Here is a 19395-nt window from a genome sequence, read left to right on the forward strand (position 1 = left end):
TCACTTTTAGAAGATAGGTTTTTCTTATTTCTTCAAAATATTGTTCTTAGATAGGTTTATTGTCAAGAAATGGATAGAAGGAAAGAAAAGAGAGTAAAAACTCTACTTTTAGAAGATGGGTCCTTTCTTCAAAAGATTTTACGTAGACAAGTCTTTTACCAAGAAACAGATATAATGAAAGAAACGAAAGCAGAAGCTCCACTTTTAGAAGTTCTTATTCTTTCTTTAAAAGATTCTGCTTATATTAGTCTTCTTTTTTTTTTCTTTGGAAACGAGTGTGAGCAAGAATAGGTCGCAAACATCATAATGAAATTTAGGCCCACTTTTAAAAGGTTAAATGGTATTCAAATGAGATAGTTCTAGTCCCATTTGAAAGCTCGTCGAATTATCTTTCTAACAAGCTCAAGATCACTCCGATCTTATCTGTAGCAAGGGAGTTATAACTATATTTGTAGGATTGCGCAATGTTGGAAATGTGAGTGAACACGAACAATTCGTAAATGCCATCATAAATTTTAGATACGGTTTTGAAAGGACAAATGGCATCTAAATGTGATTATTCCAGTCTCATTTGAAAGCTCATCGAATTATCTTTCCAATGAGCCCAAGATCACCCCAATCTGACTTGTAACAAGGTTGTTATGACTATTTTTGTGGAATCACATATTGATGGAAATGAAGGTGAACCCACTCCATACTCCACAGCAACCTACCGTTGGAACCAACCATACTCCAAAGCAGCCTATCGTAAAAACCAGTCAACTACAAACATTTTCAAAAGAGAAGATTGCTACCTTCACCCCCATACTTCATTCACAAAATTACATAGCTAGGCCACAAACAAACAAAAACCAAAGCATGTTGTAAACTATATATATATATATAATGATGCAAACTCAGGGATAAAGAAATGATGGATCTTAAGAGCCAGTACGAAATGGAAAAAATCTACGGAGTAAGCCTGATTAACCCAAAAGAGAATAAGAGGAGATATTCTTTAATTAAGGGCATAAGAGAACATAAATTGAATATAGAATTGTATGCAAACGAATGAGAAACAATTCACAAAATAGTGGCTTATCATTTAAATTATATGAAAAATGAAAAAAAGAAAAAGAGCATGACACAGAGTGATTCTTAAATGATAATTCATGTCAATTGCAGATTTCGGTCTATGACTATTATGAGTTACATATAGTGCATATGTTCTAGCAGATTCACCTTCTCTCTGACTCTAACAACATTGTATTCTTTTTTTTTTTGTTAAAGTAACGGGCCCAACATAAATATATGGCCCAAAAAAAGGATCAAACAACAACAACAACAACATAAAAAAGAAAAAAAAAAAGAAAAAAAAAGAAAAAGAAGAAGAAGTAGAAGAAGAAGAAGAAGATAAAAAAAGGGAGTTCAAGGTCTCCCAAAGCAACACAATAGGACTCAAAAAAGCAAGCAACTCCCAATCAACCCCTAGAACTCCACCAGCCCCCACCAACGGACTCCTACTCACTAACATTAAATGGTCTACACCATCCAAAACCATCTTCATCCCCTAGACCATACACATCTCTATCCCATGGCGACTGTTCACAACCTAGGTTTAAAACTAACCCAATTCTCAACAATAATAGGCCTGCATCATACACAAGCAACTTCATCACACAACCACCATTCATAACCATCAAATGACCACTAGCCACATCTCTAAGGCCCAATCAAACAGTTTTGCCATGAAACTTTGTTGATAAACCAGAATCTACAAAACCACTGGCCATTTCATAACAACATCATATTCCAGACAAGTAGTGAATTAATCAATTGATAGAAGTTTGTTAAAGAAGTACTGTTAAATCAAAGAAAGTACACCCTAAATTGACAAAGCCCAAAATCCAAAAAGCCTCAAATCAAGAAAGCTCCCTGAACCAAAAAAGGTTTGTTCAATGCAAAGTTGATACCACGATGTGATGATGATGATGAAATCCTAACATACAAAAAACCCTAACATTACAAGCTTTCTAAGTGGTATTTGTGATAGTGGAATGAGTGTAGCGAGAGAGGGTTGTTGGACAACTTTTGAGTGAATTTGGTTTGCAATGAGGATGGTTTCTGGTGAGATAGCTTTCGGACGAGAGAGAGAGAGAGAGAGAGGGGGGGGGGGAGCTTTCGGTCGAGAGAGGAGGGTGGATTTTGGGCGAGAGGCCTAGAGAGAGAGAGGTTGAGATGAAATGTGTTTTAAATGACAAAGAGTATATTTTTCTTTTACAAAATACAATATTTTATGCCTAACACTATTAGACAGCAAGCACTAATATGACTAACAGTAGAAACATTAGGCAAGGTTTTGCAAAGAGCTTAAAAGCAGGCTCTTTTTTTTGGGATCACCCAAAGGATAGATAATTATACGTCATTCTCTTTTTTCATTTCACTTCCTCTCATTTTCTTTCCATACAAGCTTAGAACCCCTTTTTATGAGGTGGGAGTTTTTGCTAGAAAGAATAGTCAAAAAGCATGAAAGAACGGTGTAGTGTGGTGGTAAAAGAAGAGTTAACCATATAATAGTGATAAAAGAAGGTCCAAGTGTAGAAAAAAAGTCCCAAGACCTTTACAAACACAAGGCTCGATGCAAGGCATTTTCATCCCAAGAAAATTCAAAAAGGTGTTGAACTGGTAGAAAAGTAAAGATTTCAAAATAATTGTTATTTAGGGCTCCCATGGTACCCCGAGTATATCGGAAAAAAACACTTGCCTTTTCAATAAAGTAGGGGAAACACCAAGGGAGAAAGTAGAAAAAGACTTTGATAATTACCTAAAATCCCTCAATGCCTTAAGAGTATTATTACTTTAAAGTCATTCTCGTACAAACACCAAAAAAAAAAAAATTTATTTTTCATCTAAAAAGAGCAGGAAAATAAAGCAACTCAATCCCCTTTTGAGTAGCATAGATTTGATTAGTTTTAGCAAAAGAACTGATCATATGCAGCACCAAGTACACTATCTGGTCATGAAGCCCCATCTCTCCTGCCAACAAGCCACTTGTGTAGAAAATCCTTACCATTTAACATGCCCCACCACAACGATCACATGGCGAAAGAATCAGGCAGGTCCTGTCATTAGGTGACCAATGTTGCAATCAATGGTCAGATGACAATTAAACTCAACATAGAAGTATGGCTAACTTATTGAGCAGACAAGCCATTTGCATGGTTCAGTTCTACAGAAGTGGTTTGTTGGCCATATATGAAGTGGTTCAGTATGAGAAATTGTCACAAAATAATTCAATAATGGAGGAGATTGGGTGGGTTAAAAAAAGTTTGTCAAGCCCTGCACCAACCAGTTAAAAGCAATTTCTACACCTATATTAATCTCATGTAATTTGTTCACATACACACATCATTAACATCCCACTAGCCCGGGTCTGGTTCAAAAACAGTCGAACCATTGACCTTGACTGGGCCACATGCAGGCTGCCCACGACCAAGGGACCAGCTCGAATCTTCAATTGTCCATCCATGGGTGGCTGGTTGCACGGATAGGATCATTTGGTAAGGGAGAAATTTGAGCATGACCCATCTAATGATATGACCACACAAGATGAAGAGCTTAAGAAATCAGAAAGGGGAGCACTGCATGGACACAAATCACCACTCTTTCGATTGAGCATCATATGATATATACATCTTCAAATGTGAAAGCATTCAATCACCCAATAGAAAAGAAAATTGAAAATATAAATTTTATTAGCAAGTGAAATTACTACAATGATGGTATTAACTTACATAAGTGCTCAGCATGTTAAGATGAAATGTCATATTGTAAGTTGAGGAAATTCTGAAACTTCCTGAGTCCCTTTTCTCTTTATTACATAGAAATACATTTTAGTACATTAGGAATTATATGATCCTCCCCTGGGGGATATCTATGGTATCCTTAGGTTCCCCTCTCATACAAATGGACCTTGGGGGGTATGGTGATCCAGACCTGTTGATCTGAGTGGGCCAGTGGAGGGACCATGCCCAAAAAATCTCAAAAATGGAGTAACCATAAAAGTCAATCAGTGGCCTGCAAACGTAAGGGTAAGAAGAAAATACAGAAACAATTCACATTCGGCTGAAAAGAAAAAAGCCGTGGAATGGAGGGTTACAATCTGCAATTAATAAGACTCTTGGGCTATGTTCCATCCATGGTTAGGCCCACTTGACCAACATTTGGATCACTGAACCATGGCACCATTGTACAAACTGAAAACCCAACGATACTATTCATATACTCGGATCAATGATCATATACTTCCTCTTTCAGTACATAATACAAAGTTACCGTCTCCCAACTCTCTCTTTCATCACGACCCCCTCAAGAATCCCATCGGAGCCGAAATTGCCAGAGAATTCTTGAGGTTCTACTGGCCCCGGCAGCTGAAATGAGATGGAGAAATGTCCTGACTGGCAAAGATACTGCGTTTGCATCTCAAACACTTGCGACTTCTTGAACACCAATCTCTCACCTGTCATAGTCACTCCCTTTATCAATACCCGCCCGTCAGTTTCAACTTCACAACTGAATTCCCCTGCCATCAAAAGAAGCAAAGCTCAGCAACAGATGTGAGAGATCAAATGATGGTTCAAAGATGAGTTAGCATTATCATAGGAACATCCTAGACTCATACAAATGACCAAGAATCTGATGAAACCTTCCATTACTTTTATTTCGTTAATGATGCATTAATGAAGTACCTACCACAAAGGCAAAATGGAAGGACTACTGTCAGCAAAATCACCAATGAATTTTGGAAAGGACTTGCACACTTACAACATAGTGTGTCCAAGGAAGTTACAAATTTCCACATCTCTTCACTAATTGAAACATAAAAAGACTGATTAATTACTGAAGCATTTGATTGTCTTAGCATGTATTTGGATGACTCAATTGAACTGAATTGCAATTAAATAAAATTTGGATTAGGGGAAATGAGTGGAGTAGGGGTGGCCCCATGTTAATTCACAATGACAAACACATGCTCAATTGCACCTTCTGTGCATTTCAAGATGGGTTGAAATGATGGTAATTGAAATTTAGGGCAGGTAGTGTATAAAAATGGAATATCACTACCACAATTGGGTCATTTACACTTTTATTGAATTCAATTCCTGCAATTCAACCAGACATGAAATGCAGCTGTAAAAAACAGTTATAAGAAAAAACAAAGAGAATGACTACAAAGAAACCAAAATAATTAGACTGAATATAATGGTTAACAAAAATATGCCCAAACAGTTAAGAAATGACTGAAGTTGCTGCTTTATTTGTTAATCACAATACAGTTTTTTATGCAGTCAATGACAATTCACCACATGATTAATAAATATTGGTTCAATGCCATGATGGTGTGCAACTGGTTGTATGGTCAGTGAATCCAGATAGTCCATGTGGTGGCCCTACCATGGATGGTCCATGTTCAAATCAATGACATTAGAGAAGAAGAGGAAGTGGGGAGAAAATGGAGATGGGGTGAGAGCATAACTTCTCTCTCTATTAACATCTTATTTGTAACATAATCCTAAACCAAGCATAACGAAAGGAATGGTACTCTGCAGAGTACCAAGTCTATAACAGTGTGTATTGTTTCTAACTGTGCAGATTGGCACACAACACACCACCCTAGCTGAGGCCTTCAAACAGCCAGTGAGAACTGGGAATATGAAATGTGACCATTGGCTCACAACTCACATTTAAATGGGAAAACCCATTCTGAAGCCTAGAATCATGGAAACTATGTGGTTTTGTACCATGGGCATCCATGGTAAGGTCCACAAGATCAGCAGTCCAGATTAGCCAACGGCACAGACATACGAGGAGGCAAGTAGTTCGTTTGGGAAAAAAGTAAAGTTCCTCGTCTTTTATTATGAAAGCAGCAACACAATTTGGCAAATCAACTGTCACGATTCATGTGAAACTTTCCACAAATATGCATTGTACCTTGATTCACAGAGAAGTGAGGCTTCATTGATGTATGCATACACATCTCCTAGTTTGGGGCAGCATTTGGATGCTAATCGAAATGGATTGCAATAATTCAATTTGATGACATGGAAATGGCAAGGTAGGATTTGTCCCCCTCGATGTACAAGGGACAAGCACCAAAGTTGAAATTGTGATTGTTTCAAGTGTGGAATTATGAGTTTGGCTGTCATTATGAATTAAAATTGTGCCAACCCACAACTTTGGTGTATTCTTCTATATTGAACTGGACTATTGCAATTCATTTCGAGGGAGAATCCAAACTCACCTTCAATGAACATTAATGAATTAAGAGGGCTGTTGTTAGTCATTCCCATGCGATATGTGGAAGCTCGGTAATCAACCCGTTTCTCTTTCATGAACCCAACTTACTCTCGTCCTTTTTCACGCCTGGCAAGGACATACGGAACAAATAAGCATCCTCACATACACCAATGTCAACCAATCCTATCAATGGCCCAGCTTGCCTCTCAGCAATAGTTCCTGTTAAAGCAATCCCAGACTTAGCAGCGCTCACAATGCCATTCCATTCATCTAGGGTAGGATGTGAAGGAAGAAAGAGCATCGCGGGCCCAACTTTCTCCACTGGTCCAACTTTCATTTTAGTAGCCAATGATGCTAAGCTCTGGTAATGTGCATTGCTGCGCGGTATATTACGGTGTGGTCTGATACGGTAAGGTACATCACAAACAGCTGGCAGAGGCTGCTCGGTTTCCAGTTCCAGATAATCATTTGGTCGCCGTCTTTTGCGAGACTTCCGTGAAGACCTTCTCAAGGGCAGCTTCCCATTGGACTCCTGCACTGCCACATCATTTGCAAGTCCGCCAACACTAACACCAACACCACCATATAACCTTGCAGCATCCCTATCAAGCAATAAATCTTCAAGGCTGGTTAGCCTCTTAAACCTCTCAACATTCTCCGGTTTTATGTAAGAGATTTCTGGGTTGTTGATAAAAACAATGTTCTCAATGATTTTGTATCTGTTCCTGAATCGGCTTTGCTGATGCAAATGTGGAGGGAAAAGATCAGGAAACTGACGGTGCTCATCAGCCGAATTGCATGCGGGAGGAAAGAGACTTCCTCGAAAGAACTGGTGCAATGAGGGTAGCTTCACTACCACAGATCGATCTGCCTTTCTAAGCACGTAATAGTACACTCGCTCTGCTTCCACCATTTTCATCTGCGACCCTGATAATTGGTCAGAAGAGTATGGTGGAATACCTTCTGCTATTCTCTGTAAAGCTGACCTTTTAGGCTTCTCGGCTTTCAGGTCTGGCCCAAAGTAGGTACCCATGATGAAAGTCAAGAGGAAGCGTTGATCATTAGTTGTCACCATTAAGTTGCGTATATTGGAGGCATCTGATGCCACAGGGGTTATAGCCTCTGCAGCCTGAAACAAGCTCTCCATGCCGTTCGACCTGCAAAATACAGTATGGTTTTCAGAGATGAAGAGCAATAACAGGCTTTTTAACTGCTTAGGGCATAAAAGAACTGCAGGGTAGATCCAAATGACTGGAACTCATCAACTCGAAACTCATCCAAGTCAGCTGAGGAACCTTTTCAAGATGAGACTTGCAGACTCCATTTAACCAATCTAAGTGAGAAAGAGGTGAACCATGCATTCTTATTTAGCTATTTTGCAGTGTTTGATTATATGCAAACCTTTTTTTATTTTCTAGTTTGCTACATTTAAATTTTATTTCATGAATTTTACAAATGTATGTAAATAAAACTTAAAAAATATTATGAAATAACTAAGTCAAGCCTACAAGACCTGACTGAGTCCCAAGTCCCAACCCAGCTGGACAATCAAGAAAGGCAGATTTGGGGTTTTGAACCAACAACAACAAAAGATACAGGCAATGTTCACATTTTAATTTATGTTGATCCTCAAAGAAATGTCAAAAGAATTCAGTAAAAAAAGATCCACAGTCAAATGATGGATCCAATCCCTTGATCTTTAGCCATCCCCCATACATAAGGGATCCATCAGATCAATGAAATGGATCACACATCTGTGAGCATCACATTTATGACATGCAAATTGCTAAGGGAGGAACCTAATGATTGCAGTATCGATAATATCAACCGATATTATCGGTGTCACACAGTATCAATTAGATACTGGGCTTTAGTTGGGAAACTTCCCAAAATCAACCGATATATTGCAATGATTGCAAGTAATATATCTCTATGTATCACAATGTATTGATGATACCTTAAGTGCGTCAGTGCCTTTGTGAAAATATTGGAAAAAACACCAAAATTTTCTTCTTCTTCTTTTTTTTTTTTTCTGAAAGTCATTGCTTTCATTACATTCCTAAGAAAATTTTGATTGTTTGGAGAGGAAAGGGAATTTGGTGGTGGAAATAGAGATTGGAAGCGGTACCAAAACCCCAATTTGTGAGTTTTGTGAATTTGAATAGTTTTTTCTTGTTTAAATTCCTTGGAATCAATTGAATGAAATACATAATTCATAATTTTGCATGTTTTGCATGCTCAATCAAGGGTTTTAACCTTCAATTTTTGAATTTGGAAAAAAAATGGCAGGAAATTAGGGAAATTTGAAAATTCCTTCATTTACCCATTTCACTTGCAATTAGAGGTTAAAAAATCACATTAAAGTGCTTGGAGGTTGATCTACAAATTGATGAAACTTTTGCAAAAAAAATAATTATTAATTAAAAACTGTTGATTTTTTTTTTTATAAACACGCACTCACACCACAGTGGTTTTTCGCCATAATGGGTACTCAAACCCATGACCTTGTGTTGAAACTCTTGTGAGTCTACCATTGAGGCATGAGTAAGGACCAAAAAAAATGTTAAAAATTAATTAAAATTATTTTTATTTGAAAACAAATAGATTAACCAGATGTTATGTACGCCTAACATTTCGTTCTTATATGCATGCTAGGGGGCCACCAAGGATCAGTCAGTTGGAACATCAAGGGTTTGGGTTGTCTGCAAAAGCAGGGGCAGAAAAAGGACGTGGAAGAGATACAAAATTCAGATAGCTGCTTTTCAAAAAGCTTAAGTTGTAGGGGATAGATCAGGGTGTAATTAATTCATTACCGTGGGGTCAACAAAAAGAAGGGGTAGTTGTAGATGAGGTTGGCGCAACGGGAGGTATTCAAGTGCTCTAAAACTCTAACATTTGTAATAAAGAGGACTGCTAGAAAGGGAATTATTATGTTTCAGTGGTGTCTGAAGAAATTTTGTCCGGTTTCAAATGGTGTTTTCTGCAGTTTATGGGCCGTGCAAACCAAAACTAGGAGATGGACTCTAGGTAGAGTTAGATATGTGTCGCAGTAGATGGGGTTTACCATGGTATGTGGGACCCCACGTTCAATGAGTTGTTCATCATGAGAGGCCACCTTTGATGTCCATCATCCATTACATGGGTCCCACCTTTGTTGTGGACCATCTATCATGTGAGGCCCACTTGATGTGGATAGTCCATCATGTGGGACCCACCTTTGATGTCCACCATCCATCATGTAGGTCCCCACCTTTGTTGTGGACCATCCATCATGTGGGGCCCTACCTTCAATATGGGTCATTCATCATGTGGGCCCACATTCAGTGTCCACCATCCATCATGTGGGTCCCACCTTTGATGCGGGCCATCCATCAGGTAGGGCCTGCTTGATGTGGATTGTCCATCATGTGGGGTTCACCTTTGATGTGATTGTGCATTATTTCGGCCCACCTTTGATGTGGACCATTCATCATGTTGGGCCCACCTCCAATATGGGTTGTTCATCATGTGGGCTTACCTTGAAGAAATTGTAAAGAGAAGAGAAGAGGGTAAGATGGGAATTACTTGGAAAGTTCAAGGACGACCTTGTTAAAAAAATTAGTCCAAAATGCCTAACTGCTTAAGCCAAATAAGCTCTGTTTCAAAAAGTAACCCCTCCCTAACTTCTAAAATCGGAGCTTATTTGCTACTTTCTAAACAAATAAGCACTCTGATTAGACTTTTACCAAATAGTCTAAAAGTTTTTTTTTTTTAAAAGCCAATAAGCTCTTATTTGTAGAGATGCCAAACACACCCTTAGTTTCCGGTAACTCTACTTTTGCTAAGCATCCCCACACTTTAAGATATTTGCAACCGACATGATGTTTCTTCCATAGTTCATATGGTGTCTTACCTGTAACCAGTGTTCAAGTTGTCGGCGATATTTAATATCGCCGATAATATCGGTATCGCTAGTCTTGCGATACCGAAAACCCCTTATTTCGTTTCTCTTTGGATTATCGGCGAAATATCGCAGATATCGGTGAAAAATCGGAGATATCGGCGAAAATCCTGGATTATCGCCGATAATATCGAGATTTTCGCACTGTAGCTACCAACCACAATCCCTATCACGGGAAAACTGTGGCCAACAACCCATAAATCCGTGAGAAAACCCCTCTTTGAAAAAATCGAAAAAAAATCGGAAATAAGAAAACCCCTCTTTCGGAAAAAATATCGGAATCGAGAAGATTGCCTACTTGTTGATCGGATCGGAAGTTGGAGCTCGGAAGAACGCATCGATCAACAGCACCCGGAGCCATTCCGTTCGGATTTTCAGGTTTGAAAATCCCCTTCTGCATCAACCCTCTTTCAAATATCTCATTTCTTCGGCGGAGACGAAATTTTGGGGTTTTTTTTTTTTCTTTTCTTTTCTTACCAGCCTAATGAGGCATGCGCACCTACGCACATGCGCACCTTTGTACACGTGTCAGTGGAGTGTAATCCGGACGGTCCATGTGATGCGGAATCACATGAAACCTTGTAGGGGCAAATTTCATACCGATATAAAACTCTGGTAGGCTATAGAAAAGAGAAATGCAAATCAATAGATGAAACATTTTTCTTCTTTCATGGCCCACCAAAGTTTTGGATCAAAGTAAAAGTTGGGCCGTATAGGTTTCATGGGGTTCTGCATCACGTGGACCGTTCAGATTTTATACTACCATCATGTATGATGGCCCACCAAAAAGTTCGCACCAGTTACGTACGAACGCAGTGAGCATATATCAACGCATTACGCGGAAAATAATCCGCGCGTGTATAAAGGCAGCCCGGCCACCGCATGTAAGGCCCACCATGATTTATTTGTTTTATCCACTCCGCCCATATACGTTAAAAGATAATTTCAGGCCTTTATATAAAAAATTTTGAGGCATATCCAATGTTCAAATGGACCACACCATAAGAAATAGTTGAATTGAATGTCTACTGTTGAAAAATATTTGGAGGGCCACGTAAGTTTTGGATCAAACTAATATTCGTGTTTTCCCTTCTTTCGTGTCATTTTTAACTTTTGAACGGGTTGGATTTCAAATAACGTTATGGCCAGCCTTAGGATAGTTTCAATTGTAGGAATCACTCTTGAACTGTTTTCTGTGGTGGGGTCCAGTGCAGATTTTTATCTACCTCATCCTTTCGCTCATGGCTTAAAATGATATCTCAAAATGGATGGACGGTGTGGATACAACACATACATCGTAGTGGGGCCTACAGAATATGGTGACGTCACCTCAGTAGCCGACCGCTACTCAACCTGTCAGTATCTAAGCCGCGTCCGTGCGGATTGGAAACGGATTGGCTATTCCCCTGCCACCAGCCATTGCACTGTGGGTCCCACCATGATGTATATGTTTCATCCATGCCGTTTATCTATTTTTATAGATAATTTTACGGTATGAGACCAAAAATGAGGTCTATCCCAATCTTAAGTGGACCACATTACAGGAAACAGTGTTGAATGAACATTGACCATTTAAAACTTTTTGGGGCCCATAAAACTTTTTGGGGCCATCCAATGAACATCTCACCTCTTTTTTTTACTATAAACATGTCTTTGATAGTATATCAGATCCATGAAAATGGTGGGACACACCGTGATGATCAAGATGAACCGATTTTTGGGTGGGGCACAACTTCAAAATCAATGGGCAGCCCATGGAATACTTAGTGTACATGTGTGCCAGCCAAAAGAGTGGATTGATCTGATTTTCATTCCAGTTGATCATCATGGTGTGGTCCACCTTTGGCACGTAACCGATTTTGTACAATTGTGACACTTTTGCTAGAAAGAAATCATTGTATCAGAAAATAACATCCAGGCAGGCCCTGATTTAGTTGAATGGGGATAATTTCTTTAAATTTCTACTCAACTTCTATTTTTGGGCAAAAAATAGAAAGCTCCAAAAATGATATTTTGTTGATTGGGTCAGCGCATGCTTTTTGGCCCCCATTAAATGAAAACTTTTAATTTAATGAATTCTTTTTGTAAAGTTTTTATTCCTAAATATGTAAATATATGTGTTTAGGCATGTCCTGAAGTTTCATTGAAAAATTTCACCATTTTCTCCATGTTTCCCCCTTTTTTCCTGCATTTCCGGTTATCGGTGATATTATCGGCGATAACGATATTATATCTTTATCTCCGGCCAGCGAAACTTGTAGCGACACCGACAACTCGAACACTGCCTGTAACCTTATAAGGTATCCTATTTAGAATGTGACAAGTAGAAAGAATGACTTCTCCCCACATGGTTGAGGGTAAATCGCAATTGTTCAACATTGCATTCATCATTTCTTTCAAAGTTCTATATTTCCGTTTTCCTACCATATTGTTCAGGAGTATATGGGCAGTGGTTTCATGTATAATGACATTCCTTTCATAGAATTCCTTAAACTGTGAGGATTCATATTCACCTCCCCTATCTGTTCTAAGGCCCGGTTTGTTAAATCTGAAGTCTAAAAGCCCGAATCTGAAATTTGAAGCCTGAATCTAAAATTTGAATATGAAATCTGAATCTAAAATCAAAAAACTTGTTTGGTAACTATTGCTGAAGTCTGAAAATTAAGTACTGAATTTGAGACAACTTGTTTATTAACAAACATCTGAAATGTCTAAAATCTGTTAATTTGACACTTTTATTTATTTATTTATGGGTTAGCTTGTTAGTACACACCCATGTCAGTACACACACTCCATGTTAGCCACCCCCACTAGGGATCGATACCAAGACCTCAAGTGCTGAAACGATGTATCTCCATTCAGTCTACCAGTTGAGCTAGGGATCTAGGTGTATTTGACACATTTGCCCATATCTCCTGTTTGGAAATGTTTTACATTATGAAGAAATTATTTTTTATTAAATGAAATTAAAATAATTCTAATTAATTCAAATATACTAAAGTGCTTAATTTTATTTATATATATATAATATATATATATATATATATATATATATATATATATCATTATTAAAAAAAACAAATAAAACATCAATGATTTGCATGTATAAGTAAAGAAAATACAACAAAAATAAAATCAACATAGATAGAAAAGACAAAAATCAAGAAAATTTAAGTCATTCTTCAAAGAGAGAGACTATAATACTTGCTAAAGAGAAATACTTCTAATCTTCTACAAAGAAGCTAAAGAAACAATCAATTATGCAATGGAGATGTGAATGAGAGGCTTGTTGCGTTTTAGCAAAAATTGAACGTGAACACTATTATCCCTCTTGTTTCTCATTGTATTTGATATGTTAGGCATTGTGGGGTCCACCATAATGTATTTGTTTCATATCCACTCCATCCATCCACTTGAGTTTTGGATCCTCCTCATTTTTGGTCGCATGTCCTAAAATAAGCTCGAAAAATGGATAGACGGGTTGGATTTCTCTTAAACATCAAGGTGGACCCCACCTTACATTCTAGTGCAAGAACCTGGTGGTAAAGTCTTTAGCAAGAAATCCTAAGGGTGGCCTATTAGTGGGTCTGTGGGCCTACCATGATGTATATGTTTTTTCCACACCGTCCATCCACTTTTCCATATCATTTGGGGCATAAGATATATATATATACATAAGAGAGAGAGAGAGAGAGAGAGAGAGAGAGAGAGGCAAATTTAAGGCTCAAGTGGATCACATTGCTGGAAATAGTGAAAATTAGGCACCTATTGTTGAAAATTTCTTAGAGCCATAAAAGGCCCTAATCAAGCTGATATTTTTGTTTTTCCTTTTTCATCCCTATCAGTGTGACATTATGAAGAGGTTATATGGGAGATAAATGTCACATTGGATTCTAGGAAAGTTTCAACAATAGTTATTCAATTTCCGTTGGTTTTTTATGGTGTGGTCCACTTGAGTTTTATATGTGCCTCATTTTTGGGCTCATGTCCTAGAATAATCTGAAAAAGTTGATGGATGGTGTGGATTTAACACATAAATTATGGTGCGGGCTAAAGAAGTTCCACGTGTTAAAAGTTGGGTTATGTATTACACAAACTATTCAGAAGAGAAAAAATCTCCTTAGTAACTTGAGAATGGGTAATTTTGGAACCAATTTTTTTTTAATATACAAGAATTCATGGAGCGCATTCCGTATTCATCATTATGCCAGATCCCTATCATGGAAAAAATTCAACGAAAAATCCCTTAGCGCTTTCCGAATTTGGCGTTAACAAACAACACTTAATACGAATCATTTTCGCAATTCTGCATTAAGTAATATTTTTCAGAGTTAACAAACAAGCCCTAAGTCTCTCGATTTTCTCATTTACCTGGTTTTCAACTTATGTCTTATACTTGATAAAGAACTCCAAGGCTTCATCTTAACTTCTTAGTAGGTATACCCTAATATACCTATAGAAATCATCTATGAAGGTTATATACTATCCTTTTCCATAACTAGACATGTGATTCTTAAAATCACCAAAGTCGGTATGAATCAATTCTAGAATTTCAGATTCTCTAAAAACTGATTTGAATGGTTTCTTATGGAACTTAGATTCTACACACAGTTTAGATTTGTTTGTTTCTTTATTCAAAAAATCAGGTATAAGAGCTAGTTTCTTCATGCTTTTCATAACATCTGCATTTACATATCCTAATTTATTGTGCCATAAATCAAGTGACTCAATCAAGTAAGCAGAATTGGAATTCATCTTATTAATATCAATAGAGGATACATTCAGTACAAATAGTAACCCTTCCCAACAAATGTCTCATTTTAGTATAGTACAACCTTCTCTTAATCGAAAACCAATTTGACACCAACTTTATTTAGGAGGAAGTCATAAACTAAATCTTTCTGATGTCAGGCACATGCAGAACATTATTCAATGTAAGGGTCTTTCTAGAAGTGAGCTTTAACATCACTTTTCCTTTTCCGACTACTAAGGAGATTCAAGCATTTCCCATAAACACTTGTTTATCCCATACAGCTTGGTAGGAGGCAAACATGCTTCGATCCTTATAGATATGACGCGTAGCACCAGTGTCTATTAGCCAATGCATTGTGTAGACAAGATTTATTTCAAATATGACAACAACTATTTCATCTTGTCCTCTTGTTTGGTCAAATTGGCCTGAGCTTTAGAAGCCTTCATCTTGTGTCTACACTCTCCAATATGATGCCCAAGTTTGCCACAATGAAAGCAATTTCCATTCTTTTTTACCAATTTCTCTTTCTTATTTTTGAGCCTACATTGTTTAGCATGATGGCCTGGTTTTCCACAATGGAAACAGGTCCCTTTCAAGTATCGACATTGATCCATAAGGTGACCTGCCTTTCCACAATGAGAATAGGATCCTTTGATCTTTTTGTTCTCTTAATTTGTTTCAACCAAGTTGGCATTAGAAGTAGTGCCAATAGCATTTTCCTTTTGATTTCATATACGATTAGCTTCTTCTATATGGATGTGTACAATAATATTTTTCATAAATATCCCATTTTTCTTGTGTTTCATCTTATTTTTGTATTCTTTCCAGGAGATGAGTTTTTCAATTAGAGCACCTCCAAGGAAAACACAATCCGTTTTTAATCCTTCAGATATAAGCCCGTGCACTAAACTTTGATACTCAAGTATCTGATCAGAGACCTTTTTATTATCTAACATAGAAAAATTCAAAAAGGAGGAAATGACATGCTATTTGGCACCGGCTTCTTCTAAAACATATTTCTTAGCCAATGCTAACCAAATATCCTTGACTCTTTCATATGTGATGTAAACATCATACAACTCATTAGATAGGGAATTTAAATGTAATTTTTGCAGTTGTAGTCATTCCTTACAACAAATTCTTTATCGGCTTCATATTGGAAAGTATCAGATAGCACATATGATACTTTCAAAGTATCTAAAGCAAAGGTGAGTTTCTGTTTCCACCTTTTAAAATGGTTTCTAAAAAATGGTTCGATTTTGGATAATTTGTGGTAGGGTTTGCTATGATATTTGCTATTGTTATAGAGGTACAGATCAACATATTAACTTCAAGATTGTTGGAATTTTGGATCTGTAAATCCGTAATTATGGAAATTCGGATTAAAAAATAATTATAAAAGAAAATTAAAACAAAAAATAAAATTTTGAGTAAGGAAGAATTTAGAAAACTTATTTGATTCGAGGCACGGCGAAAGTCACTCGGCTTGAAGTTGATTTGCCCTCCTTTAAACGTTGTTCGTAGTGCAACAAGAATACCGGACAATCAACTTCCACGATACCCTTGAATGTTGTCTCGTTACACCGGTGCACTCGATGTACGAAGACCCAAACCAACAACTGTGTTTAACCTAAAGACACCTAGACGAACTAAAGAAAAAAATTCTTTTTTGTATATAATCAGAGTACAGAGAGAGCTAAAAAAATGAATTGAATTGAAAATTCGGAACAAGAGAAGTCCTTTTATAGACTTCAAAGATTGCAATGTATGAGTGTGTACGCATCCCTGCCAATAGACATGGCTGTAGGATTTTCGAAGGAGAAAACCTTTGGGTTTTCGGATCTGTTCAGAAATTCAAAAAGCGACCGTTTGGTCAATCGTTGCAAAAAGAAAAACCGAAATTTCAAAAGCAACAAAAAAACGTTTAGGCTTGCAAGTATACTTGTGCATGCGCGCACGCACCGTGCCACATTACACCCACAGCCTCTGCCCTGGCAGGGGGTGCAGGCGCATGTGGTTCATGGCATAGCCCCCCCAAACAATCAAATTCACATGCCTCCTGAAAGGGGCTCAAGCCCTATGCAAAATCCTCTTCTTATAAACCCAAGTTTTTCTCTTTGCCTATCCAATGCGAGACTAAACCCACACTACTACAAGATAAAAAATATTCATGGTGCTTTTGAAATGGCTTTTGGAGGGAATTTTCAAACCATTTTAAAATTTGATTTTATTTATTTTGAAACACCAAAATACAACATGTGTAAGCCTCAGTGATGAGGACACCCCCCCGAAAACAACCAAATTCACATGCCTCCTGAAATGGGCTCAAGCCCTATGCAAAATCCTCTTCTTATAAACCCAAGTTTTTCTCTTTGCCTATCCAAAGTGGGACTAAACCCACACCACTACAAGATAAAAAAAATTTCATGGTGCTTTTGAAGGGAATTTTCAAACCATTTTAAAATTTGATTTTATTTATTTTGAAACACCTAAATACAACATGTGTAAGCCTCAGTGATGGGGACATCACGTGCCCCCCCGGGTACGCAAGGAGGAGGGCCCCACTATCGATCTGGATCGATGACGACGTCCAGGGAGGGCCTCCTAGTTAGAGGACTGCGTTTTGGTTCGTTGGAGTGGACCCGATAGTCATGTGAATCCCACCATGGGTTCTCATGGTCGTGGCCCACTATTCTAATTAATCTAGTACTTTGGGTTTTTCTTATTATTGTTATTAGGAGTATCATGGACAGTTCAGATTGCTTTGATTAGTTGTTATTTTTTTATTATTTTGTCGCCAAGTAATAGGTTGCACACATGATGCGAGTTTTGGGGTATAGGGTTTTATTATAAATAGCCACCCCTTGTAGTCTTTTATGCATGAAAGATTGAATAAAATTTATACATTTTTTCTACTCCTTTTTGAGTTGTGAAAGCCTAATTGGGTGCGAAGCCCTCCCTTCTTCGAAGGGCTAACTACCGTGGTGTAAAGCCACACCTATCCCGATTCGCCCCCATCTTCTTTCATCCATATTTCTCTTCTCATACAATCATCTACGCTTCAAATCCACAGCCGTTTTTCTCTCTACAACAGATTTTCAGAATCTAGCCCTGCAGGAGGGCCGAAACTTCTGCGGAGCACCACGCACAAACCGTGCATCAGATCGAGCTGATATTTGGAGGTTTTGGAGTCCACCCCTGGCCGACCAGGGGTAAGATGGCTTTTTTCTAAATAGTGGGCCCCACACACGTGCAACCGGGGTCACACGCACATGCGCCTGGGCCATTGCTGTTGTCCACACGCACGGTACTTCTCTGGTTTGTCTCTCCTCTCTTTCACTCCTCTTTCACCCAAAATCTCTAAACCTAACCCTAAATTATTCAAATCCCCAATTTTATACCCTTTCTTTAACCTTAAGGTTCCCCGAATTGAGATCCGTGAATCCCTTGGATTAGGGAATTATTTCTGTGCATGTGTGGATGAATTTACCCTCCTTTGATTATTGTTTTGTTTGTAATTTTAATTGATCTGGCCCTAGCATGTGTAGGCCTAGATCTGTATAAGATTCCCCTTGATTGAGTGTTTGAACTTTTGTGTGGGATGTGGAATTTTGTGTAATTATTTCTGAACTTGTGTGATATAAAGCCTGAAAATCTTGCACATCATTTTTGAATTTCATGTCCTGCATCAAATTTGGTATCAAAGCTCAAGGTTTTTATAGGGGAAAGCATTACATGTTTAGGGTTTAGTTTATTTGTGTCCATTATGCATTAAGTATAATCATATAGAGTTGTTTAGAGGTCCATAATTTCTGATACAGGCTGCTGAATTTTCTGCTATTAGAAAATCCGCATATCTCTTTGCTGGATTTTCTGTTGACATCTTTTTCGAACAGATAGGTTGCTAGAAATTGAGTAATATTGTGTCGTTTTCTACATATAAAGTCCTATAGGAGCATTTAGTCCTATCTAGGTGCATATATTTATAGTAGAAGGTCCTTGGATTGAGTTAATAGTTGTATGCTCACACGTACGGGTCATGGTTTTGGCTTTTGCACCCTACACTATACATGGAGCAATTGCAAGAGTCAATGAACAAACTGACCCAACAGTTCGAGTCTTTGGGTAAGCGCTTGGAACAACGTATGGACCAACGCTTTGAGCAGTTTAATGTGCGCGTTACCCAACTAGAGACCCCCGTCGGAGCAAACCCCACCATTGGGGAAGATGCCCAATCTCAAGCATGTGGTCAGGAGGTTAGACCAAGGAATGGAGGTGGCCAAGGAATTAGTCATGGGCGCGCACCCGTGCACCCACCCTGCAAGGGACATCATGATCAATATGACCCAAATGCGCAACTTCTCAAGGGAGTTATAGTAGACGCCCCTACGTTTTATGGCTACTTGAACCCTAAAGCTTTTTTAGA

The 19395-nt window shown here is 38.1% G+C and overlaps 1 protein-coding gene across 4 annotated transcripts in view; it reads right to left on the bottom strand.

Annotated features, from left to right (window-relative positions):
* Positions 1-3716: 3716 nt before the first annotated feature.
* Positions 3717-19395, bottom strand: part of LOC131231506 (increased DNA methylation 2-like) — a 36090-nt gene continuing 20411 nt past the window's right edge. For 2 of the 4 annotated variants that reach the window (XM_058227726.1, XM_058227729.1), the window contains exons 2-3: positions 6385-7433; positions 3717-4561 (exon numbers count right to left, since the gene is read on the bottom strand). In XM_058227726.1, coding sequence (XP_058083709.1) covers positions 4311-4561; positions 6385-7423 — 1290 coding nt within the window. In that variant the 5' untranslated portion in view covers positions 7424-7433 and the 3' untranslated portion in view covers positions 3717-4310. Of the gene's footprint in view, positions 4562-6280; positions 10164-12496; positions 12911-19395 lie in introns of those variants that run through there. The other 2 variants (XM_058227728.1, XR_009164395.1) reach the window with 2 other exon arrangements.

The sequence above is a fragment of the Magnolia sinica genome, chromosome 17 (assembly GCF_029962835.1).
Source record: "Magnolia sinica isolate HGM2019 chromosome 17, MsV1, whole genome shotgun sequence".
Classification (NCBI taxonomy): domain Eukaryota; kingdom Viridiplantae; phylum Streptophyta; class Magnoliopsida; order Magnoliales; family Magnoliaceae; genus Magnolia; species Magnolia sinica.